General features: G+C 30.4%; 1 protein-coding gene across 2 annotated transcripts in view; it reads left to right on the top strand.

Moving 5' to 3' along the window:
- LOC135121550 (nostrin) overlaps nucleotides 1-27,189 on the top strand; it is a 47,506-nt gene that overhangs the window by 9,632 nt on the left and 10,685 nt on the right. The window contains exon 1 of one of the 2 annotated variants that reach the window (XM_064045855.1): nucleotides 21,981-23,986. The exons of the other annotated variant lie outside the window; for it this stretch is intronic. Within the exon in view, the coding sequence (XP_063901925.1) occupies nucleotides 22,631-23,986 (1,356 nt within the window). The 5' untranslated portion in view covers nucleotides 21,981-22,630. Of the gene's footprint in view, nucleotides 1-21,980; nucleotides 23,987-27,189 lie in introns of those variants that run through there. 2 annotated transcript variants of the gene reach the window in all.

The following is a 27,189-nucleotide window of genomic DNA, read 5'->3' on the forward strand; positions in this document are numbered from 1 at the left end:
CTTCATGACAGTAACTTATAGAACTCAGTATATTTTTTAAAAAGTATTTTTAAAATTTTTTGTATTAAGTGTGATACATACAACGGGTGTTCAGTTGAAAAAGTCATCAAGCTGGCGTTGTGTTTTTTTCTGACAGATGAAAACGTAGCCAAAAATTCATTTTTTCCTATGTCTATCGTCAGATATTTTAGATTTATTTAGATAATTTCCCAACTCATCGATAATTATTTTTAAATTTTAGGTGTACTTTAGTGCAAGATGTTAAAACGCTTACCGAAATTTGTGTATTCACTTCTCCCAAAATGACCTTACCTCCACATATTGTAAATCTTATGACAGACGTGATGATTGATGTGCTCTTTGACCTGACGAAAAAAGATCAATGTAAACCGGAAACTTTTGGCTTTTATTTTCCTATATAGTGCAAATTTAACTTTCATCTTTGTCTCTAACCCTGATTACGAACATTTTTTAAATCTCAGTTAGTACCGTGTGCATATAAGTTAACACAATTTTTTATTAACAACTTAATATATATCACATAGTTAGCCAGACCATTTAAATGCCATAAGATCGAAGGATTTGTAGAAAATATTTTGAAAATATTACTAAATTGTTATGAACCCCGGGATTTGTATTTTTGTGTGTCGTAAAAAGTAATTTTGGTTACTATAAAAATTTAAAGCTTTTTTTACCAAATAAGATATACTTCTAACTTATTTGTGTTTTAATTATGTCTCACAGCGTGGTAATTTGTTATAACACTTTGACAGAAACTATAAAACTGTTAAAATAGGTAATTAAGAAATAACGTAAAATAGCAATATATCGGGTGCCCAATATTGGTTGTTTTAAAAGGGTAAACGTACTGTCGCGGCCATAGAAAATTGGACCACTTTGACATAACAAAGTTTTAGTTGTTTTTTTTTTTTTCTAATAAAATAATAGCATTTTGAGTGTACGCTCCCGATTTGAAAAACAGGACAGTGACTGTGTCAAAATTATTTGATTTGTCAATCAAAACATTAATGAAACCGTATTTTTTTTTAAATTTGGAAGTGTGTGTCAGACCTAGTGGTCCAGTTTTCTATGACTGCGACTGTCAGCGCCGAAACTAGCCATAGCCGGAGTAGGCCCTTGGCTAGGGGCGCCAACGACAAAGGGCGCCAAATTCGTCCAAAAATTATGTTGTGCTAACCAAGAATTATGTTATATTAATCTTTTTTTATTTTGAACGGAAACTCAGAAACATGTAACCGATGGGACAGGTTTTTTAATGTTGATTTTATTTTGAACTTATATAATATTTATATTATATACCTACCTGTATAATCTAGAATATTTGTTTCTTTTTTTTATCATAGTATCTGTTTTGTATACTTATTAAAAAATATAAATAAAATTGCTCTGTAAAATTACATTTTTTATGTGTAGAGGAGGGGCGCCTAACGCAAGGTTCGTCTGTAGCTAAATATATCCTTACCTTAAATGCTATGGATCACTATGGTGCTCGAAAAAACGGCACTTTTTGTGAAACGAACGCTCTATACAGAAGAGAAAACATTTACGACCGATTTTTTATAAACATCATAGGGTGAACATCACAGGATAACGGGCGCATCTGGAACTTGTATAGTTTTGGAAATTTCATTGTACCCTATAAAATTTTATTTGCAATAACGAGACGGACAGTAGTACAATAGCAAGAGATATTTACAACTTAAGTTGTCGCGTGCCGGCAATCCCCAGACATTAGAAACCAGAATAATCCAGGTCCGGGCAGAGACCATCGTTACTCATGAACGGAAATGACCATTATTTTATGAGTACAACTACCTGTCAAATGTTCTCAGACAAATTCTAGTGAACTGGCGTGAGCCATAAATATTTCTTACCATTGTAATACTGTCCGTCTCGTTATCGTCAATAAAATTTTATAGGGTAGAATGAAATTTCCAAAATGATACCTTCACATTCGTCATTTCGCCATTTTTGTGTCGACATTTGTCATTTTATTTGACATATCTGTACACAGTGTATCAAAGACATGGATGAATCGATTACAATCATTTTTGATCGCCCGTTACTTTATATGCAAAATCTGTTTAAAGAAAGCTTGTTTTTGTTATGTTTCTAATGAAATTTTAATGTCTTCAAACATTTTGGTGCTTTTTCCGTTGTCGGAGAGAATATTTTAATGTTATCTAATGCAGTTTAACTGTCGTAACGGTAAGAACACAGGAAATATGGTCATGTTTGAATTTTACTTTGTTAGTAGGTAATTAATACAAACAGCGGAACATATACCATTAGGGCGGTGGATTTAAGTGCAAGTGTTTCTAATCCTAGGAATCCTATAGAAACGTGGCAATCATTTCTTTGCTATAAATAAATCTAATTTTATTGCATAATTTAAGATGTAGGTGACCAAACTACGTTAAAGTGCTTTCAACTGACGCAATAAAATTCATTTCAAAACATTTTTCTAAAAATGGAGTACCACATAACATATATGCAGATGTGGTTACATAAATTATTAGTTTTTTATAAAGATAAAAAACAAACGATAAATTTCGATCGGTTATACTTGTATACTTTATACACAACATACATTTTACATAACACTGTTTTAATAAATACAGATTTATCAGAAATTATTTAACGTATGACTCGTGTCATTACTAATAGTAAGTAATTATTATTATGTGTTGTGTAAGACTAAATGTATTATCATTATTTTTCGTATTGCCTGGATATACATTCAGTTTACATAACTAGAATTTAACAACCGCCATTGGAATATTAGTTTTAGATAAGATGGAAATGGAACCCTAGTAACTATAATATTTATTTTAATAGTCATAGTATGGGCATCAAATTTTCCGTTACTGATTTGTTACAAAAAATAAATTTATGTTTTACAATATAATAATATTGTAAAAAATAATAAACAAGTCTCAACTGTACAGAAAATTTTAAAAACTAAATTTATTTCCCATGATTTTTGTTTCGTTGCTTTTGTATATAATACATGATCAATCGCCTTGACTTGAAGATAATGGTAATGAGAATTCTCACGTAACAATAAACATTGTTTTTTAAATTGGTAAAAGTATGTATAATATGTAGATATTCTCTGCTGGTATAATTCGAGACCTTCATTTCTCACTTACTTTCTTTTGGTCTTTTTGTCAAGGTTTATTAGTTATTTTTCGAAAAGAGAAATTATAAAATTTAGATATTAAAGAAACTGCCAAATGTAACTAAGCCAGAAACTAACAAATTTTTCCAATTTGTGATGTTGAAATTCATCACACATCAAGGAAGCCTGTTTTAGTTTCCAAAATCTGTTACTATGGTTTCACCTAAACATAATATTATAATAATATTAATAAATACATGATAACTTGCCGTTTGCTAGATGGTAATAAAATTAATTCATTTATTAGATACTTACTGTCGTGTTAGCCGTAGCAGTAAATCATAACACTGCTGTGGAAACACACCCGGCAAATGATCAAAAATGCAATGGTCGTACACGAATAAATTTAAAATACGTTTTTAGCTTTTGATCAACAAAAATGAACTTTTAATTGGCACTGGAATAGCACCCATTTTTCTCATTCTCTCTTGCTCCTCCAGTATCAATGATCTTTATTGGTTACATAGTTACACCTTCTAATTAGACAAAAATAAAACGTTTTTCAGGCGACTATTATAAATCTCGGCGTTTTACGTCAGCAATCGCGTCCATGAAGTAATACTTTTTTCTTACTGAACTGTCAAAATTACTTTTTTGGATTCATCTGTCACTTTTTTGTACCCCAATTTACAAAACTTACTTTTGCGTCCTTAGCCTTGTATTTTTGTCCAACATTTTTTTAAATAAAAAAGTCAAAAGCACCGTTATTTGAACTTCACCTTTACTACATACGGTTACGAAACATGGCGGTAGAAAATTTTCTTATTAGTAGAAGAGTAAAGCAGCACTTTGGTTTTTATCAAATCCACAGAGCTTTTCCTCCCCACAACAAAAAAGATCCACTTACATAATCAATTAAATATATGTCTGTATGGTCGCCTAAAAAGTATTGTGTATCTCGGCCAAAGAGAACTCTTTCGGCCTTATCTGATTTATAGGCCTCGACCTCAAACTTCAGATTGGGCGAAAAAGTTCTTCCTTACGTTCTTGATAAACAAATAACTATTTTGGAACGTTAGCAAGTTAGAACCATTTTTAAGTAAACAGAATTTTAAAAGATTTTAGGTATTATTTTCTTTACTTACTAATTTTGAGTTGTAAATTTTAAACTCATGTAATATTTTAAACGAAAGATATAAGAATGAGGTATGTTGTTGCAATTCTGAGATTTCATAATTTTTAAATTAAAGACAGTTTCTTGACTTATTATTGACAATTATTTCAGAGGGTGATCTACATAGGTATAAGTCTGCGGTTACTCGAGTTGAAAATTCTCACACAAAATGTTCTTGATCTTGGTGCAAGTTTCTACTTTCTACTATTATTATGTTACTATTCAAAGCGTTAATCTTCTGATGAAATAGTAAAAATAAAATTTGGTTTCATTGTATTGCAGTATTTATTTTATTCATCGGCTATTCTGCACATTTTTTTCTATTCTTTTTTTCTTAATAAAATGGTAGCCTGTTTCATAATAAATTATCCAAAATTTAACAAATATAAAGGAATGCATTTAAAATAATATTTCCACTAGCCTAAGCATTGCATTTTTGATATAAAAGTGTTATTAGTAACAAAAGCAAGTTTACGAAAAACTAAAATCACATAGTTACGAGTATGTTATGTAGATCTTTGATTTTCATTAGATAATTTTAAATGTGTGTTATTTGTGTTAATCTTTACATTTAACGACACAAATATGTACTGATAAGTACAAAATACTTATTTATTTTTATTATTTACTCAGTATATAATAATCCATTTGATTATCAGAAACGTTTAGACGAAATAAAATCTGCTTGGTTAGACGCTTTTGAAGAGCCGAATGGACATCAAGCAATTTTGTAAATTATCTTAACGACTTTTACTAAAAACATTCTGCGGGTTGGATGGTCGAAATTGATACATCCTCAAATTGGAAAGCCGCTATACAAGGTCTGCGCATGTCTACTTCGCCAGCCGCCATTTTAAGCAGCGCTAATCCTACTATGACGTCATCAAATTGGCGAGTAATATAAATCACAATTTTTAGTCAGGTTGATAATAATAATGAATGAATACACGCTAGTCAATAAACTTTTACATTCGGTTTGAAATTTTTATGTAATTTGCTAATTTTACAAATATCAAATCAAGGGAATTTTGTTATAATAATTGTTTTTGTTTTATTTGCTTTATTTATGGCATTTTATAAATTACGCTCAGGAAGTAATAATATAAACACACTTCACAACTAGCCACATTCTGAGGTCAAATCCTCCCTTTCCCCTGTATGGTATCACCGGTTTACTACTATATACACAAACCTGATTATATAGAAAACATATTTTTAAGAAAATTGATATCAAACAAATTTTCAAACACCAAGAGGTAATTAAGCAAATTACTGTAATTTTTAAACCTGAAAATTTAATAACAAGTTATTTTGAGCCAATTAATAAAAAAAGGGTCTAAGGCTATTTCGAGAGAACTTCCCTCGTCCTTGAAGTAAAATCCGACAATTCCAGCTCTTTAAAAAAATTATAAAATTTGATTTCACGATTTTCGTTTTGTGGTAACCTGCGCCATACGGACAATGTAAAATACATTTAAAGAACATAACTAACGGGGTAAAACTTCCTTCAACACTAGATAATAGTAGTCTGAAGCTCAAGCTCAAGAGGACTAAAATTGTTAATTAAATCACAATCGCACAAAATGTTCTGAATATTAAAATTCTTAATTTATCATTATTCTCTAAAGACGTGCGCATTCTTACATTTTCGTTCTTAATTTCGCCAATAAAAATTTGTGATTATCAGCATGGATAATACTAGTCACAGCACGAAAAAAAACTAGTCACAAAAAAAAAGAAAGTGCCAAGTTCGAACCTGCGATCACAGTTCGCCGATTCCCTAAAAATCCCCTACGCTACGAAGCCTTGTATCCCGTGTTGGTAACAAAACGTTATTATAACTTGCAAATGTTTTTGCGAAAATTTGAACGGTTAGCGAAAAAACTGAAAGCGGATACGTACACAAAAGCATTGGAGTCTATTTTTGTATAAAATTCAAATCATTTTAAAACACAATTCTTGAGATGACGCCATCAAATTGTTGGTGGGGACGATTAGCCAAATTTTGGTTAGCGTTTAACCATCTACATGATATTTCTAATATACATACAAAATTTGATAGTCCAGCAGTTTCAAAGATGTGTTTAATAAAAATGGATACAGACACCAGACAGACAGATAGATGGAAACGGGAGACTACTTTTTTTGTATTCCAGGGGTCATGAAACGTCGAGAAAACATAAAAGTGACCATGTGTCCGATGGACTCGATTACTATACTTCTTTAACTTACGCTCGCGAAGTAAAAAATCAAATTTTAATACCAATGAATGTTAAATGGCAAAGATTTTGCAAGAACTTGTGTAGGACATAGATGCAAACTTTTGTGCCATTCAAATGTTTTCAGAAAAGCCAATACCTCCAGATACTGGAGAATTTACATTACGTGCAGTGAGGACATGCGTTACCAATTACAGTTTTAAGTAAATTTTGCTGCAGTCAAGAAACTTACCTTTATTATAAGAAGGTTACCTGGTTTATATTTTCGGTATTTATTATACAAAGCAGTTGACATATTGTGTAACCAAATGAACAGCAACAAATTTTCTAAAGTTCATTTTAAAAATTCTGTTTTGTCAGTTATATTGAACTGTGAATGCACACCAAATTTTTAGCATAATTTTGTAAGGAATTTGAGCTTTTTCAGTATTTTACTTTGGTAAAGCTGATTTGTCAGCTTATACATCACTGAAATTATCTAGCAAAATGATCGACTTTAAATTTAATTATGCTACCAGAAAGTTTTTATGTGGAAGTTTTTACGCTTTCTTTTCTTTTTCAACGTCAATGAAGCAAGACTGTAATGTAGTGAAGCAGGAGCGAATGCTTTAATACTCTGTTTAATTCAATATACTGACATTATGTTACGTTATTTTTGTTTTACTGCTATATTAAATTAATTAATATTTATATTATGCCCATATTACTAAAAGAACGCGCATTTTATTAGCATTTTAGTGGGGACTTTCCAAGTTTTTTTTTATATTTTGACAACTTAACAATTTTATTACTATCAGAAAAATAAATTCATGCATATTGTTTAGATGCGCATAAAGAGAAAGCTGTGTGTTGCATCATAAAATTCATAAGAATTATAAATTCTAATTGTAATGGTTTCATTTCTTATAACTTTGTGTACAAGGTCTTTGACATTGATGATGCTGTGAAGGTTTTCATGCTTCTTTATTGTCATTGTCACTGTCACTTAGTAAAAGAGTCGTTAAAATAAAAGCGGTGTAAAGGAAATGTTCTTTCACCTACTTTAAATTCAGAACAATGAATAGAGCCTGCTAAAAGTACTGAATGTGAAACTCAATTGTTAATGACTAATGGACTTATATTATTAGTTAAGTAAAAACTAAATTTGACGATATCTGCTCGAAGGATATTTCACCTTTCAGAACCTAATATGTAATATAAAAATCTAGGTGACACTAATTCATTTTTCATGCTGTTATACGCAGTAATAATCCAGGGTGACAAAATTAAATTATATATTTTGAATGACTAATCTCCAGTATTCCTAGTTATGGCACCAATCGCTAAAATATATATAGTAATATCCTTAAACTTGTTTCTATGTATAACATTTAAAGTCCAAATGCAAATGCAGCAAATAAATTTAAAACTCGATATGGCAGCTCATTACATAATTTCACCAATGTTTAATTCGAAACATTTGAATTTCAAAACATCCTGCAACTGATGACTACTGCAATTTACTGGCATTTTCAGATACTCGTTTAACCACAACAATAATTCTTTAGTAGATGAAACAATTTCGTTTAAATCTGGTTTAATCACTTTCTCTGTTATTTTATCTAAATAAGACATGCCATGGTCTGCAGTCTGTTGAACCGTTGCTTGAGGCAGAAACGTAACTATTGACTCGCCTTCGATAATTTATAAATGTGTACACTTCCAAAGAGACCTGTTATAAACCTTATGCAATGTTTAACAAATATGTAGCCGTACATTACTCGCTGGATAGAATTAAAAAACTTCAACAAACTGCATCTCCACTCACTCACATATTACTCGTACTTGCAAAGGAAATTATCGTTGTTCGACGTGTCATGACCTTTAGAGGACGAAAAAAGTGGTCTTCCGTTTCCGTCCGTCCGTCTGTCTGTTTGTCTGGTGTCTTTATCTATTTTTATTAGTCACGTACTCTCCGAAATTACCGGACGGATTGTTGTTAAATTTTGTATGTATATTAAGAATATCATGTAGACGGTTAAACGCTAACTAAAATTTGTCTAATCATCCCCACCAATAATTTGATGACGTCACCTTAAAACTGTACATAGTAAGTGTGTGTTGAATTGAATAAAATAACATATAGTCCTGCATTTGGAGTTTATGAATCCATGTTGAGTTTTTAACCGAAACCTCCAAATTTTTTGAAAAAAAAAATCAAAACTGTATAATAATATTTTGCAATTTAACTTTGAAACTGCAAAACCGAATCTTGCAAACGTCTGAAGATTATCATAATCGTGGTAAATCGTTAATCAAAATTTATTTGTTTATCTCCTCCCAAAAAACTGAAGACATCTCAAATTTTGCCTGATAAATTCACACATAATTTTTAGAATTACTTACACAGGGTGACAAAAAAGAAATGAATGAGACAGTTCATTGCATTGATTGAATCAAGAACGACTCAGTCCATTTTCCCGAAAATTTGGGAATACATTACTGTTACTATTAGTATTGCACTACATCTATCCAAATTGATATATATGTCATTGCAAAAATGTTAATGACGTCATCACAAAATTTTGTATTGGAAAAAGTTATTGAATCAAACGTGTAGCATGCTTCTTTACCTTTACTTTAACATTACATACATATGTATCTTTATTTGGACTTATTAGAATTATCATAACAAATAAAATTCGCAAAATCACATCTTATAATTTCTCGAAAAAGCTGAATTTGTTCTATTGTAGTTCAGGAGTGAGGGAAGTTCTGAAGTTTTTTCTGTGACTTTTCAATGATTTCTTCTTCTGCTAATCGCTTTTTTGGTAACCCTTAGATTAGATTTTTGTTGATCTTTAATGAATTGCAAGCCTTTGTTGGTGGTTTTAATTATTCCTTAATGTGCCCGATTGCTTTGATCTAGAAGTAAAAATCCGTTTTAGATTGTTTAAAAAATTAAAGTGTTTTAGTAAGATTGCAGACCTTTTGTGGCCGTTTTAACCATTTTTTCATGTACTAAATTCTCGAGAAGTAACATTTTGATCCACTACTATTCCATGTTTATTGTATAAGTAACATGATATTGACGGAATAACTAGGATTTTTTTTTTAAATATAAATGGAGATGTAGGGACACAACGCTTTGAAACATTTAAATTCTCTGCGGTAAGTAATGTACGTCTACACATTTGTTAAATATTGCATAAAATTTGTAATAGGTCTCTTTGGAAGTGTACACATTTATAAATTATCGGAGGCGAGTCAATAGTTACGTTTCTGCCTCGGGCCACGGTCCAATAGACTGCAGACAACGGCATGTTTTATTTAGATAAATAACAGAGAAAGTGATTAAACCAGATTTAAACGAAATTGTTTCATCTCTTTGTGGTTGAATGAAGATCTTTGAAAATGCTACAAACTTTTAGTACCCAGCGGTTGCACGAGATTTTCAAATTTGAATGTTTCTTTTATTAGGTTCTGAAAAGTAAAATAATCCTCTGAGTAGATGCTTGTCTAATTTAGTTTTTACTTAATTAACAGTAAATCTAAAAAACATACATATATAACGAATAATTTGTTAGTAGATACACTCTTTTATGTTCCAAAAAGAAACAAAAAAAAAATGGAGAATATGCGAAAATTATAATTTGCAAATTAAAACGGAAACTGGAAACTAATAATATTTATATATCTCACTTGTATATTATCAAGAAAATATGTTTGCTGCTTAATAATAATTTATTCCCCGTCAGTCACTACCTCTTAAATATTTGGAATGTTACAATAAAACGTATCATTTTAATATAATCCTTTTTGATTAGTCCACATATGTATGTAATACATATATACTATGTATTACAAAAACGCATTAATTCCTAGCTCTAGATTTTAAAGGAATAAGTATGTTCGATGAAGGTCTATTGTGCCGAAAAAACCAAAAACAGACACTACACACTTTTGTTCTGAAACATAACTGTTCCACATATTATGCAGACAATACTCGTACACATTACAACAGTACCCAAGTTGATAAATAGCGGCTCCTTCTGTTTGTTCTCAAATAAATACATCACATAAAATAAACAGTAAGGAACGAACGTGATAGAGGTGTTTCACTTACAGAAGCTAGAGCTATTCACGAGCAATGATGACAACAAACACATTCGGTAACTAGAACGACATGGTATTAACAGTTTTGTCCCATTTAAAGTAACGTAAAGTAACACGCTATCTTTTGTTGAGAACAAAACAGTTCACAATACATTTACAGATAGAAATTTATTAAAATCTCGAAGAAAATGTTGATTGCAAATTTATTGTCACCCGTAACTGAAAAACCGAGCAAGTATACAGTATAGTAGAGTAGTATAAAATATCTTTCTTATCCCAGAAAAAAACAATGTCAACTTGTCAATCTCAAAAATAACAGTACATAAATTTAACATGCACATATTAAAATCTGTGAAGCAACGAATTACGTGTAATTGAAAGGACTGATTTACAGAATGTTGTTTAATTATTTTTTATGGTCTTATCAAAATTTGTATGATAAAATTTTAACTGATTTCGTTCAGGAAATGTTTAGTTCTCGACTGTTCATTTTAAATATGCAGTTAAACTTAAATCAGTGAAGGGTCCAAGTCCAGTGCTACTTTTTCTTTGCAATCAAGACAACATTTTCATCCTTGAAAGAACAAGTTCAGAGTTTTTGAAACAGATTCAGTTACATCTTAAATTGTCATTTCTTTTTAACTACATAACTTACACAGTTCTTAATTTAATTAAGGTACCAACATTTGTTGTAACCTTTTACAAAAGTAAAAGTGCTGGACGATATTTAGTTCAAATGCCTGCCTACAGTGCCACATCGTACCAAAATTTTATCATCAAATTTTATTTTGCCTTCTATTTCATACGATCGGGACAGTTCTGTATATATCATCGGTGTAAAACCCCTCATTATCCTTCATTTTCTGAATGGGATTACGTGAAATATTTTTCATCATCCATGATGACCTCTATCGTGTCAATAATTTCATCGCGACAGCATATGGGAATTCTCCGTAATTGATTTAGGGTATATTTTGGGCACTTCCTTCTTTTACAATATACAGATCTTTTAAATTCTCAATTGATACACATGTGGTACACATGAAATCTGCGGGCAAGCTTCCGATATGATATTCCCATGCGATCTTTACAATCCGTTTAATTGCACATTATTCAACTGTTTGGCCCGTCCACTTTTGGGACGGTTCATGCATGGTATGCCTTCCTCATTTTTTAATAACCTTATAAATGCTCGCACGAGAAATAAGTACTTTGCCGAGTAAACAGGCGCACAATTTCGCACTTAGGTAACTTCTGAACTAAATGAAGTTTTTATGAATTTCTAGCTTGTACGCCATGACTTTATCAATTTTTTACAAATATGACCTGGAATATGCAACCAGATAAAAAGCAATTTTGAGTAATTTGGCAAAAGTCGAAATTTGTCTCAAAATTTAAGTTACATACGTTAGTTAATAACCAGTTCACAATATTCAAAATTTGTTGAATTATATTATTATGAAATGTGTGGTAAATTAATTTAATGGTTATAAAATTTATTATCAAACTGGCGCCGTTCAGTGAAACTCTGCTGGTGTTAAAAGTTTTGCAAGAATTTAAATCCGACAAAAGAATAAAAGAATTATTTTTTGTGATTCACGTTGGAATTAAAAGGATTGAAAAGTTAATTAATCGTAAAAGTGTTTGTATTAGATTTGTTTTAGGTCGAATTTATTGTATTTATACAATTCTATTTTGTACAAATGGTCTGAAGGAACTAATCAGTACAAACCAGAAACAACATTGTGCAAAATTTTTACTAAAAATGAACAACTTAGAACCGATTATTGTCATGTACTCGTAGTTAAAAGTTCCATTATATTAAGATCCCATTTCTGTAAATGTACTATGTACCTACTTGACATACAATAATATAGTGCAGTACAACAAATTCGCTGTCTGTCTGTAAATTATAATCTGATTTTTTTTTGGAATGTATTAGATGTCGTTTAATAAGACAGAGTTAGTTTTGTTCAACAAGGGTTCCATCGACATCGTGTGTTTTCCATTTCAATGATCCTATTCAATTAAGGTTTAAAACAAAACAATGAAGCTTTCTAATTATTGACGTCTCAACGTGTGTGAAAATATGGAAATGAATCCTTGTTTTCTTTTACTTTAATGGTTTAAGAAAGCCACGTAAATACACGAACATGCAAAGGATGCTGAAAAAAACGAACAGAGTTAACAGAAAAACAGAGCTACAAAAATCTAGTTTTTGCATATATTTAATTATTATTTATAATTAATAATTTATTATATGTATTTACTGTTAAATAAAACCTTGAATTTAACTAAATATTGATGGTTTTTTATATACAAGAAAAATACCACAATAATTCATTATTAGTTAAATATTTATAAAAGTTTAGTATTCTCAACATTACTTTAAACGTGGTATAACTTACACTTGTGTACCAAACAAATAACTAATTTAGCATTCATTCCAGTCCAAAAAAGATTTGTAAATGGTAAAATACAAAGGATTATAAACGGCTCAAACGTTACATAAATCGATTTGAAACGATTTTGTAATACAATTAAACACAGATACCTTTCAAATTGTAAGTGGTAATACATGTATCTATTCCACATTTATAATTAATAAAATGTATTCTAAATTTTTGAAATTCATAATTGCATGGTTTTAAAGTGTATTTTGTGCCATAATATTGGTTTCAAAAACTAGCCTCGCTTCGTATGCAAATTGATTATTGAGGCCATAATAGATTTTTAATGAAGGAACTACTATCTAATTTTTAACTTTCACGCTTCGCGATTTGTACGTATAGTAATAAACATGAAAATATCAGTAACCGTAAAGGTTAACAATTCATTGCATGTATGATGAGAAATGATGAGAATTTTTTATTTTACTAAACACATCATTTTTCAATAGCGTACAGTAATTTAAGTGAAATAAATAAGTAACGTGATTTATTAGCCGATCAGATTAGTAATGATTACAGACTATAAGATATTATCATTAACTAATGTTGTTTCTTGTTTAATTTTCTGCTGTTTAATTTTTATTTTTCAGTTGTTATTGAACTGTTTCTGATGAACATTTTGTGAAAGTTTCGCGATGTCCCTGACATTCGTAATGTGGAAGCACCAACATACTTGGCCATTTTAAAGTGGGTAATTAATTTTTTAACAACTTTGTGCATTTAGTTGTTTTTGGTGTAACGCAATTATTCATTTTATTGCTTGCTTAACTTGTGAAATTGAAATGTGATGGTTATAATTACTTTTTTTAATTGCAATGTTATAAGGAAATGACAACATTGGACAGACCTCGACTGTAACGAACTGTCGTTTACCCTTTAAAAGAGAGTTTCCGTTGATGCCCGACGAAGACAAGATAAAATTCATTATCGTTACTTAATTAATTGACATGTAGTAGCAGTGGTTCATTGTAAAAGTGTGAAATAGTTTGCTGTTCATTAACAGTTTTTGTGTCCGAGTGTTCCCGTGAAGAATGATTATGCATAAGATTTCTAGAATAAAAGGGAAGTCCTGTGTCGTAATGTTGAAAATTCATTCAGTTTATTTCTTTTGTTATCCCCCAAAGGCTAAGGTTTTTGTAAAAGTGCAATATCTCACACTATTTTATTTGTTTATTTAATTATTATTAGTTATCAATTTTTTAATTAAAACTGTCAAAAATGACCCCCTTTCTCGTTTAATTTTTTCTTTTTAACGAATATGAGTGATCAAATGAAATCTGGTACAGTAAGCCTCATATCATATTAATTAATTTTAATTTTTAATATTTTAAAACAAAGACTATGTTTTAGACAAGACGACACGACTTTTGTAGTGTACTGTACAACTAAGTAAACGAAATATGAAATCGAAGTAGGCTGTGAGTGCTGTGACTCATACTTTATATCAGAACAATACTTTTAAACCGCACGAGTATATGTTTCATTTAAATACATTAGGTACATTAAAGTTTTTCCTATTCTCGTCGCGTCGGCCAAGTGCCAGCTTATTTAGGTGATAACAGTAATTAAAATTACAGTTAAAATATGTGGATATGGTGTACTTTGTGTTTGAAATGTCTTTCTAGAACGCAAAATATGAACATTTATTAAAATGAAGTGGTAATATTTTCTACAAATTTTGAATGTTACATCTTCTAATTACCATGCTATTAATATCCGAACGAATTAAAATTTAACAAACACTTTAAAACTAACTAAAAATAGGCAGGGCATTAAATAACCATAAAAAATATCTAAACTATTGAAAAATTTATATTGCATTTACATTGCATATACTATTTTGAACCCTCATAATTTTAGTTTGCAAGTTAGCATTTTATTTATAATTTGATTAAAAATTCACATTTGATTGACCTAGTAAAATCCACCTGAAAGTCTACAAGAATTGAAAAGTGTCGCATATCTCTCATGCCCTGTTGGACATTTAGATAAAATATTAATTACACTTTTTTTAATTTGATACACATTTTAATTTGTTACAACCTTTATGAAGAATTTTGAATTACAGGAATGTAGAAACATATTTACCGAATAGAAATGCCAGTAAAACATTTAATAATTTTAGATTTTTGTTTAATAATAATGATAACAATTATATATATATATATACCATTACTTGGTCTTAGTACCCGTAATGATAGAATTCTTTCTTGCCTGAATGCCGGTCATTTCCGGGTCAGTGGTGGGTCTTAATAATATAAAAAAAACCAGTGGCACCTCCTTTATTTACACGTACCCCTTTACAGATTTTTATTTTGTATTAGAACGTTTTTGAATAAAAGGATGAAATAAGCGACAACAGCAAAAACGGCTTAATTTAATCATTATATTGTTTATAAAAATTTAAAATAAACTTTCTTCGCACCGCTGCGATGTCACGAACATTGTGCGCTAATTTATTTAAAAACTTTATGAAATATTGTGTACTAATATATAATACCAAATTTTTAAGTTATGTGTGATGTGTAATCCTCAAATACGGTGGCACGCTGTCGAAACCGAATGCAGGTATTTTCCACATTTTGCTGTATAAAAATTAATTAACTTTCTTCGCTTACCATTTCTGTACGGTCTGTAACAGCTCCAATTAAGATCGCTGAAGGAAGATATATATTGTTACGTAAATACATCCAAACAGCTAAAACAACGAAGACGAAGAATAATTTCCAACATAATCGATGAAAGTTGAAGATTCGACGATAATTATTTCAGGATTCCAGGTCAAGACTGGACATGGGGTGATGACGTAACTTATTGAGAAAGATCGTCTCCACTTTGGATGCTGGAAACTAGAGTTCCCTTTTTAAACTGCATTAGTAGTCGCATTTAAAAACTGTGAAGTTATTTATGCGGAATTTCTTGTACGCCCTTCAACAGAACTTACACACATTTCATGCCCTCTTTTTTGACAAAAAACCGTTTAATAACTTTTTGAGATGACATTTTCACATTTTAAAGAACAAAGTACGAAAAAGCTTTAGTACATTTACGACTTTGACGTTATAAACATTTTATAAAACAAAGCGTTATTGTTATATGTTTGTTTGTGCTGTCTCATCATAACTATCTGCTCTTTTTCACGCAAGCCATTTTCAGTACAGTTGAAAAACTGAAGGCAATAAATATCTTCTTGATAAATATTGACATTCGAAGGTATGTTTTCCGGAAAAATGTATTGGTGCCCATTTAGCTATGCATATCAAGAGTAAACTTAAAAAAAATTGATCACCTGAACAAATATAAATAAAAAAGGCGATTTATTCATAATATTTTATAGCTTGTATGAAAAATCGTATAACATTTAACAAATTTTGTTTATCAGAAATAAAATGTGCAATAGATTCACAAACATCTGACTCTAAACGGCACAGTTGTCTTAACACGACGAAATAATGCAATAAATATAAATATTTTAATCATGATGCTTTCATACATACTTGATTGTGCTATACAAAACAAGAACAGTTGGCGCGGAGTTTCCGGTATGATAAAAACAGTATGTTCTAGTTGAAATTTTATTAAGAAGTTAATAAGCTGTCTAAAACTGAAACCTGTCTTTACCTGGTGCTGAATTTCGCGCGAATAAATCGTCAAGCATTAAGTTATTCTGTACCTAGTCAAAATGAATCCGTTTCTGTTCGTTTTCAGTCATTTTTTAACACATACGGGTATATTAAAGTAGTGCAGAAGAAAGGAGAAACTGGAAGTTGCTGTAATTTGATAAATCATTAGATAATTTATCGGATTCTAAAGATATCCAACCGTGACCCTGTTTGTTTCACTTGAATGTTTTAATTAAAATAACTTCTTCTACAATGAACAAGGTCTACAAACTGCAAATTATTAGCTGACCCACTATCCCGATAAATTTAATAACAACTTTTTCCTGTAACAACATATAGATATTTACTTAGATGTACGTAACTTTTTCAGAAAGGTATCTTATTTTACGAGAGTTCAGCGTTCGCTCATTAATCATTATTTATAATTGATAGCAATTTACTACAATATTTTTATTTACATGCTGCATTATTGATGCACAAAAACTGACTAGAATATTAAAGGATTTTCTCGTGTAAAGTGTGTCAGTGTCTAATTTTTCATAAGAAAAAACTATAAACAAAAGCGGTAACAATTTAAAATTTGTAAACAGCTATAAAAATTGTTTTCGAATGACTCATAAGATGTAATAATAATTTGCAATAACATACATAAAATTCCTTTATTTTAAAGTTATAAATGGGACAGACTGGATACTAATTTTATCGTCGAATAAAATAGGTTTTCCGACATAAATTAACTGCTGAATAATTTTTGATAATTAATCTTACATATATGGCTCTAGAATTTAAAATAAAATTTACGAGAAGAAAAAGAAAACTATAAGAAATAATTATTTAGCATACGGTTTGAGAACAAAATGTGACTTAAATCTTTTATTATACCAGTTTGATTTCTAGTTTTCTTTCGAAATTCTTTTGCTGCATAGAAAAACAGGTTTTCTAAGATAAAAAAACAATTGCTAATTACTCGATGTGTATAGAACTCGAATTTGAAATATAAATTAGAGAAGGAAAAAGAGAACCAGAGGAATAAATTTCATCGCATATGGTTTTCGGTCAGTGTGGCTTTATAAATCTTTCGTTTATCACTTTTTGTACTTTCTTCTCAAAATTTTTTGGGCACAGAAAATGCCGCTTTCATATAGAGTACTCTCATCTTTTGGTAACCATGTTCTTTCTTCTTTTTCGAATAAAATTGATTTTTAGTTCCCGAGTGTAAGCTAAAGAAGTATTGTAATCGAGTCCATCGGGCGACTGGCTGCTTTCAAATTTTTTCGATGTTTTATGACCCCTAGAGTACGAAAAAATGGGTCGCCCGTTTCCGTCTGTTTGTTTGTCGATCTGTCCGCCGTCTGTGTTGGTTTTTGTTAGACAGATAATCTCCGAAACTACTAGATCGGTTGTTGTCAAATATTATTTTGGCATGTTTAATACATATGTACAACTCAGCGATGATATCACATCTTGCTCGGCTTTCTAAAATAATTGTAAAAGTTGTAAAAATTAGTCTAAAATTATTTAGACAGTACTTCCGTGGTCACTGAAGTACAATCAAAAATGATAAAATTTGATTTTGTGAATTTTATTTTTGTATGATAATCTCTATAAGCTAAAATCAAAACAGACATAGATTGGTAAACTAGAGGCAAAGAAACATGCTATGATTACTTTTCAAGTTTTGTGATGACATCATCAAGTTTTTAGCAAGAAACATTAGTTTGGACAGCTACAGGGTAATAGTAATAATTTCAGTACTGCATTCCCAAAATTGAGGAAAATGAGGTAATTTATTTTTTATTAAATTGATAAAATAATTGCTGTATTGATTAATTTTTTTGAGTCATGTATAAACAATTTTGAAAAATATTAATGTATGTACTGATAAACTACACGTGGAGAATCATAATATAATAGACAGGATTTATACATCAAAATTTTGGGTTGACATCAAGTTTTTGGAGGGGGAAAAGTGATACATTTGGATTAGCAATTTGTAATGCGTATGATAACCTTAAAATGTTTTTAAGATTTCAGAGCATCCAATTTTGCAATTTAGAATTTGTTTCTCAAAAATCTGGTGATCCAAAAAAAAGTAATGGTGAATTCATAGGCTACAGGCTACAGGTACATATCAAGATATGTTATTTTATTTTTACTTGGCAAAATTTTGAGGCACATCTTCAAATTGTTGGTGAGAATTATCACACAATTTTGGATAGCGTTTTAGCATCTACACTATATTCCTAAAATACATTAAAATTTCAAAAAATCAGTCAAGTGGTTTCGGAAATTATCTTAAATATAAAATTAATGGATTCTTATATCAAAAACATATTTCAGTGTACTCAAAAAAAATCAACCTATTCAGATGTTTCATAGTAAGTAACTCATTTTCTCTTATTTATCATTATATGTTGCTATTCGTTAAAAACCTGCTGAAAGAGTGGTACAAAGTATCGTTTTAACACACTTGTTAAGCAAAAAAGCCACAAATAAATCGTAGGAGTAATAAAGCGGTGAACAACAAGAACACATAGTTCTGCCCTGCATGGTTGTAGTGTTAATCAAAACATGATAAGTGATTGTTAACGTTATGCAACAAAATAATAATTGTTATTATGCTAAAATACATACATAACAATATTTCATAATCATAACACCAGTTTGTAGTTACACTAACGTTTTAGTTGTCTCTGACTTATGTAAACAAAAATTCATCTCTTAATTATTGTGATGTCAATTTTAGAATGCCGACTCACTTTTATAAATAATAAATACATGACCAGGCAAAGTGAGTTCCGTTTCCATCAATGTTAAGCAAGCGGTGTGTGTAAAAAGCAATTTTTTATATAATGGAGTCAATTATTAGTAAGTCGACATTGAAAAACCAGATTGAGAAACTATAACAGGTGCCTTAATTTCATAAGAATTACTTTATACAGGAATATAAATCTCAATGAAAACAAGATTTTGTGTATTATCTAGACAGACCTACACTCACTTCCATTATGTACAATCAACTATTCGTATAAAACAAGCAGTTAAAAACTATTATCTATATTACTTAACAAAAACAGCAATGTCAAACTTTAGGTCTTTGGTACATTTTTTCGTATATGACGATTTGAAAAAATAACTTAACTTTTATGGTACCACTACTTTTCGCAGTGTTGCGAACAGTTGGGAGTCTGAATGAGGCGTAACCGCAATACAATTATAGCAGATCCCGCAATAATTACGTGATGACGAGAAGGTTGCACTTTAAAAGGTTACTTACCATTATTTCAACAATACACGAACATTGTCGGAAGCAGAAATTCTTCTCATAATTCAAATAACTAAAGAAACGTCGGAAGGTCGAATGAATCCATGAAGTTAAATTTGAATGTTTAAAATTTTCCTGTATTGAAAGTAACTGTGTGGGCTCAGTTTGACAATAAAAAAAAAAAGCTTAAATTAAATATAAAATTTTTTTTTTAATAACTCATATACGTTTATTAAAGTTTAAAACGGTTAAAATACAATTTATAAAAATTAATTAGAGCAAAATTACGACCAACTAGACACTCATTTCTTCATTAGAGAAACTGCAGAACTTGGTCAACTCGTATGATTTATTCGGCATTGCCAATTAGCCGATTTCTACATATTAGAAATTATAAAAGCCCAGGTTCAGACGACTATTACTACTACTACTAGTGCTAAGGACATTAGAATGTACATTTGTTTGTGTGGTTTATTTGCTTTTATGTTATATTTCCTATATATGTACATATATTTTATAATGAAAAATTAATTTTGGTTGTAATGTAATTACACTAAATAAAGTGTAGTCAGTCACTGAATAACAACAAAAGAATATAAATGTGTTTCTTGATTAGTATGGCTCAACACATGTTGTCTCATGTTATGAACGATCGCTGGAGGAAACTTGATATGATTTGCGTCAGTGATTATTTCTTGCGTTTTCCTGAACTGTTTTATATCCTGTTACTCATCTTTTAAGTATAATTATAAAACACGATGTTTTAAAAAGGTTTGAATCTTGTTTAAAATTAAAAAAAAAATGGTTAACATAAAATATTACTCCAATATATAACCCGAATTTTTGTTAAAAATGGTTGTATGAATATCCTCGGTTAATTTTTAATGTTCAGTGTATGATCGTAACAGTTGCAAACTGGTATTCTCTGGAGAAGAGTTGAGGACAAAGCATCAAAGTTTCTACAATTTATTTTGCAGTCCTGATAAAGCCACAAGTAAGCAAATACTTCCATACTAATCGTTGTTTTGGTACAATTATACAGACCACACTATTCTGCAATTTAAAAAATATAAGTACAAGAAATAGTTACGATAGTTTTAAATTTGTGGTATGAAGTTAGTAATTAATTTACGTCATATGAAAAGATAATAAAATAAATAATAAATATGAAGTATATCAATAAATCTCAAATAAACATTACCATCTGCGTAACCGTAATAGTTTTGTCTTCGAAATATCGCACGGAAATCGAGACAAAAAAATACAAATTGAATTTTTAGAAAGTGCCCTAAGTTCTTTTTAAATACACTACGCTTTAAAAACTAAGGATAACTGTTTGATGCCAGTTTTATAGTTTACCCCTTTTTTTTCTCTGCAAATTTGATTCTTTTTTCCAGCTTTCGTTCTCCTTACCTCTGTCCGAAAGTATGCAGTTTTAATCCCCTTCTAAAGCTTACATTATAATTATACATGCATGTACTAAACACTTAGTAGTTAAAATTTGTGATAAAAAAATGTCGGTAAGGTCATAACTTTAACAATATTAGCGGAAAATATTTAATCTGTACTTAAAAGTAATAAATGGAATGTTGTGTCGAATAAAAATTACAATATGTCATTATTCATTATATTATGTTAGAAAATCGTTTACTTTATTTTTTACACCTGATCTACAATAAACAATTTACATAAGTCATATGTTCCTAGTGTTGGTTCTCCTCCTCTCAAAAAAGAAACATAACAAATTGCATTCATATTTGTTCGAATAATACGCAGCAATTACTATAAAGTCAGGAATGTAGTACATGAACCACCTGGGTGGCTAATAAATCGCTAATTATGGGTTAACAACTAAAATTGTTGCTGATTCATCTTTTGTCATTTTTTTTCTTATCAAAATATTTGTTAAAATTGTTAACAGTAATCACTTAAGCACATAGCAATGTGTAACTAACGTACATACATAAAGAAAAAAATCAGCGTCGTTTAGATTTAAGTTTCTAGTAAGTTTCTGCACCTGTTAGACTTCACACCTCTAAATATTACAAGTTTTACACTTAGGCAATAATGTAATCAAACAATTAAATTTAACTGTGCAACAAGTGGTGTTTATTCACTGCAAGAGTGGTTCGCACGTGGTTCAATGGGCATCAATGTATATCTGTTCTTAGTGGAGGAAGGCCGTAGAATCTACACACACACATGTGTTAATTATAGCACCGCAGACTTTATATAGTTAGGTCTTGCACTGCGTTGGCCCTGTAGCAGTCAAATCGGGTAATCGGTCTAGTCGAATTGCGGAAAATGAAAGTGCAGAAAGTCTAATTAAAATTCGGAAAACAAAAAAGTGCTGTAATGCTTTTAAAATTTTCTATTATCATGGTGCTGTGACCGTAGTGCTTTACAATGTCACTATCATATGACATCGAAACACAATAATGCGACCTTCCTAATAATTTACCTTTGCTTAACAGTTTCAACAACGTCAACATATTTCATCTTTATCTGACCGCAGTACTACACGTATGTACGTACGTACACAAACTAATTAATGTTTATTATGCTGTATTTTCTACTTTTTTTCACAAATAAACGTCAGTAGAGGAGTAACTACTCGTTCACGGTACATAAAACGATTGTGATTATAAATTGTGTTAACAAAATGAAAAAACTCTGTAATAAAATTTCCAAGCAACAGTGGAGAATTACCGTTCCGAGTATCAACACTTCGATCCTAAAAAAAGTTCCAAATAAAATTGCAGACGATATTAAAAGTAGTAGCAGAAATTCGGGTTCATATGACTTGGAGCTGGCCCAAAAAGAGTACAACAAAAGCAGGAGCTTGCCAAATAGTGTTTATGTGAATAGTGACAACAGTGATAGCGAAGATGAAAAATTCGAAGACGCCAGAACCTCCGATCGAAGTAACGTTGACACCAATTTATACACGAGCGAAGACGATTTCCTTGATACCGAACTTTACGCCGATGTGGTAGTGAGTGATAAAATGGAAGAATCTACCAGCAAAAATAAACCCAGCACATACCAATACGATGTGCCCAAAATTAGTTTTTCCTTTTTTTCCAAACGTGATTGTAAGAAATGCGAAAAAAACGAAGAAAACACATACGAAAACGATCAAACTGACAACAATATGACACAAAGGAGTGAAGTTACATTTAAGTTAGCTACCCCTGAGAGAGAAATCACTGAGGAACAATCCCCCGTGAAAAGTGAAAGTATTGAAATTTTGCCTGTAGTAGGAATAATCAAGTGTGGAAGTGACCCTAATCTAGTGATTCGGGATAAAAGTGAAAACGATGACGACGGTCTGTACAAGATCCCTCGACGACTTGCCAAGTGCAGACTTTCTCAATCCCTGAATGATTTTAAGTTAGAAGAGTTTCAAGCTTACACTTCTGATCATTCTAGTATTGAACATATGTCGTGTAGTCAAGTTTTAGCACAAAATCAAAAAAGTGTAGAACTTTCGAAAGGTCAAAGTTCAGAGAACATGGATTACTGTAAAACGCGAAGTAAACTACCTCTGAAGATTCGAAGACCAACGTTTCTGAAAAAACCGAAAAAGGCTGTTGACACCTGGAACAATTTTAGGCTTAAATTGAATAATATGATGATAGAACATGCTGCTCAACAGCGAGTAGGTGCCTATAGTGATAAAGAAAAAGTTGTGATCAATTTTGAAGAAGTTTACAAACATTCTAAAGATAAGTGTAAAAGTGCGTTTCGAAGTACCACAAGGTTATTTAAAAGAAATCAAGAGAGTTTTGACAGTGAGAATTCGAGTCAAATTGTAAAAAATGATGCATTTTTTGCAAGAATGCCTATTACGCCAAAGGATATCGAGTACAAGTTTAATTTTAATAGCAACGACAATTCTAACAACGACGCTACGAGCAGCAAAATCGTAGACAAATTTGAAAGTGTAGACGAAAAACCAGAGTTTGACTTTTCTTCAATCAGATCTGCATTTCGTCGAAGCAAGTTGGTACCAGAGGTGAGAACTGCACAGTTTCACTAATTTAAAAAAATTCTGATCTAAAATCGTGCGAACACTCTGTTTCCTTATTGTCTGAAGTATTTTTTAAATTGAATTAAGTGGAGCAGGAGAACAATAATTGTCGGCTTGAGTATAATGTAAGAGGTTAAATCAAAGGTGAGAGGTTCTTGCTCCTTAATCATCCCATGAAAATTATTTTATTTAGTTTTATTATCGATTGTAACAACCTTAGTCACACTGGCTATAAAATTTTTACGAGTTTAGACCTTTGAATATTTTACATTTTACTAAAATTTGTTGGAAACGTTATTTCATTGGTGAGATCACAAATATTGATCTAGGCGTAAGACACTATCTACAGTAGCATTATATTTGTTGCTAGCACACTAAACACACACCTGGAACATTTTTAAGTGAAGCCTGAAAATCCTTTAATAACAATAATAATAATATTAATACGAAATACATTTTATATCTTTACTAGATAACACAGAGCAATTTTTTTCTGATTCATTATATTCACCAGACAACACTGGCAACAGTAAATTTGAATATCACAAAAAATGAATATTTCTTCAAAGCTATTTTTCCATGTGCCATACATTCAACCTGTATAAATCGCATTATAAAAATATATAGTTTTATAATCATAATCTCATCGATCACAATTCTGATAAAATGCATACAACTGAATGATCACGTAAATAGTGTTACAGCCTCTTCGTAGAGTTTTTGGTATATCGGATAGGATAGAAAAATGTAATCAGAAAGCGTTGGTGATAATATAACCCTAAAAAATTATACTATTGAAGTGTCGGCATTTAATTGTAATAACTTTTTATTTATGACCTCAAATTAAGCGTGACAATAATAGCTTTTAAAATTAAAAAGCTGACAAAATACTGCAACATTATACAAAATATATATGTACTTAGTAAGTATTCCTCTATATTTCACGATATTTTTTGTCCATTACCCATTGCATTGCAACTTATTTAGTGAACATGTACACAACAAGTATTGTCAAAACGAATCTGATCACTTGTTATATTGTACACTACATTAATATACATAAATTTTACATATATAGATAGTAAATACATGTCCACTGTGTCGCAAATTATTTATTCTGTGGCCAAAATAATATTCAGGTGACCAGTTAAAATTCCGAGGCCTAACATTTTAAGAACTGATACAGATATTGAAATTCTGTAAACGCCGTTGTTTTTAGCTTGGCGGGGGAAGCTTAATGTAGTACACTGAAAATAAATATGACGCATAAATTGCGTCGGCGTCGCGACGTAAACTTATATTTTTTTAACGAATTTTGATAGACCTTTAAATTACGATTACAATGATATAAGATACTTTAATATTTGCATATTTCATTTTCACTTGCTGAAAAAAATACAATTTATAGCATAAAAAAATTAAAATTGAGTGAAATAAAGAACTACCACTATTTTACGACAGTGCGAACATATGGTAAAATAACTATTGTTGAAAAAAACATCGTTGATTATAAGTGTCTTATATCGTTGTAATCATAATTTAACGGTCTATCAAAATCCGCTAAAAGAAATATCAAAAATACAGGTTTGCATCCCGACGCCGATGCCATAGTTATTTGCAATGTACTAACTAAAGGTTTCGCCTTCAAGTTAGAAACAATGGCGTTTTCAGAATTTCAGTATTTCTATTTCTCAGGATAAAAGGTCACAGAGTTTTAGCTGGGACATCTACCTGTATATTAGATATAATTTTTACACAATGTGTATAAAATCTTACAATACACACAGATCTGGAATCGTCGTTTATAAATCTTAATAAAAACCGTGAATCTTGGAAACCGTCGTTTTAGCAGTCAGTATCATTATTAAGTTGATATGACAATTTCAAATTAAAATTTATTATTTTTTATATCTACTTGCTGTTACCAATTAGGTTCGAAGCGTGGCTGAAAGAACCATCGCGACTCTACTATTTCGAGAGTGAATTAATTATTATTATTATTATTATATTAGTACTTACACGTTCGTGTTATGCCTATATTCACTCGGTAGGTCCTTGAAAGAGGAACAGCTTTTTTTGCAAATTTATTTTTAAAAATAATTGGACTCTTATCTTTTAGACTATCCATCAGCCACATATATTTCTTGAAATGGAAGCAGAGGAAATGAAGTCGTAATTTTTATTTGAATATTTAATCATTAATTGTCTATTAATAGATTTACCGCCTTTAGAAGTTCTGCCCAGATATTTGTACAACTATGAAAAAAATAAATTTTTCGTGTTAATATTTGTTGAGCAAAATACAACTTTTTATGAGGCTTACTTTTTTACATCTCTTGTTTCCTGCCAGAGTAATAAAAATTATTTTTATTTATTAGGACTCGTAAAACTTCATTACTAGTGACAAAACCGACATTCAACGGTTATAATTATTTGCTTGCTTGTGTACATAGCGAGGAAGGTCTTTTACGCACCTTCGAAACGAAGTGCAATTCTCATAAAACTTTACAAATTTGGAATGTAACTAGCAAAACGAATAATCGGTTAAGTACACTTTTTAACAATTTTAGATTTTTCGAAATTTAATATCATATTATGTCAACTAATGGGTTAACATTTTTGTTTAAATATCCTATGTGACTACATTCTTTACAAAAAATCTATGTAAGTAGTTAAGCATTACAAGTGCTTAGAAGAGTTATAAATTTTCTGTTCTATTTGTTTTGAAAGTATGTATTACTTATTACAATGTGTGGATGATAATACATAGATAAATCAGGTTAACAGATGAAAACAGCAAAACGTTGCCAATGTAAATCGCAGCTCTCACATAAATCTATAGTTTTAAATGTTTTTTCTTTTGCGGTGCATTGTTTGAAGTTATTTATGGTAATAATAGTAATACATCTGCTGTAGTATTTTTTAAGATTATTTATTTAGAATTTGCAAGCGCTATTTCTTTTTACTTAAACCTTGTAACATAGTATCTCTGGAACTTTCTCCTTTAATTATCATTGTATTGTGTCATTAATGGAATCAATGCAGTTATCGTGACGCTCGAAGTAATTTACCTCGTCAAGGAAATAATTGCTTACTTTTTAATAGTGAAAACCTATTATTTCACACAATATATCGTTTGATGGCTGATTAAGAAATGAATTTAATATAGTACATTACACGACTAAATA

The sequence above is a fragment of the Zophobas morio genome, unplaced genomic scaffold (genome assembly GCF_036711695.1).
Source record: "Zophobas morio isolate AGI-343-1 ecotype UQ-CSIRO unplaced genomic scaffold, CSIRO_AGI_Zmor_V1 ptg000005l, whole genome shotgun sequence".
Taxonomy (NCBI): Eukaryota; Metazoa; Arthropoda; class Insecta; order Coleoptera; family Tenebrionidae; genus Zophobas; species Zophobas morio.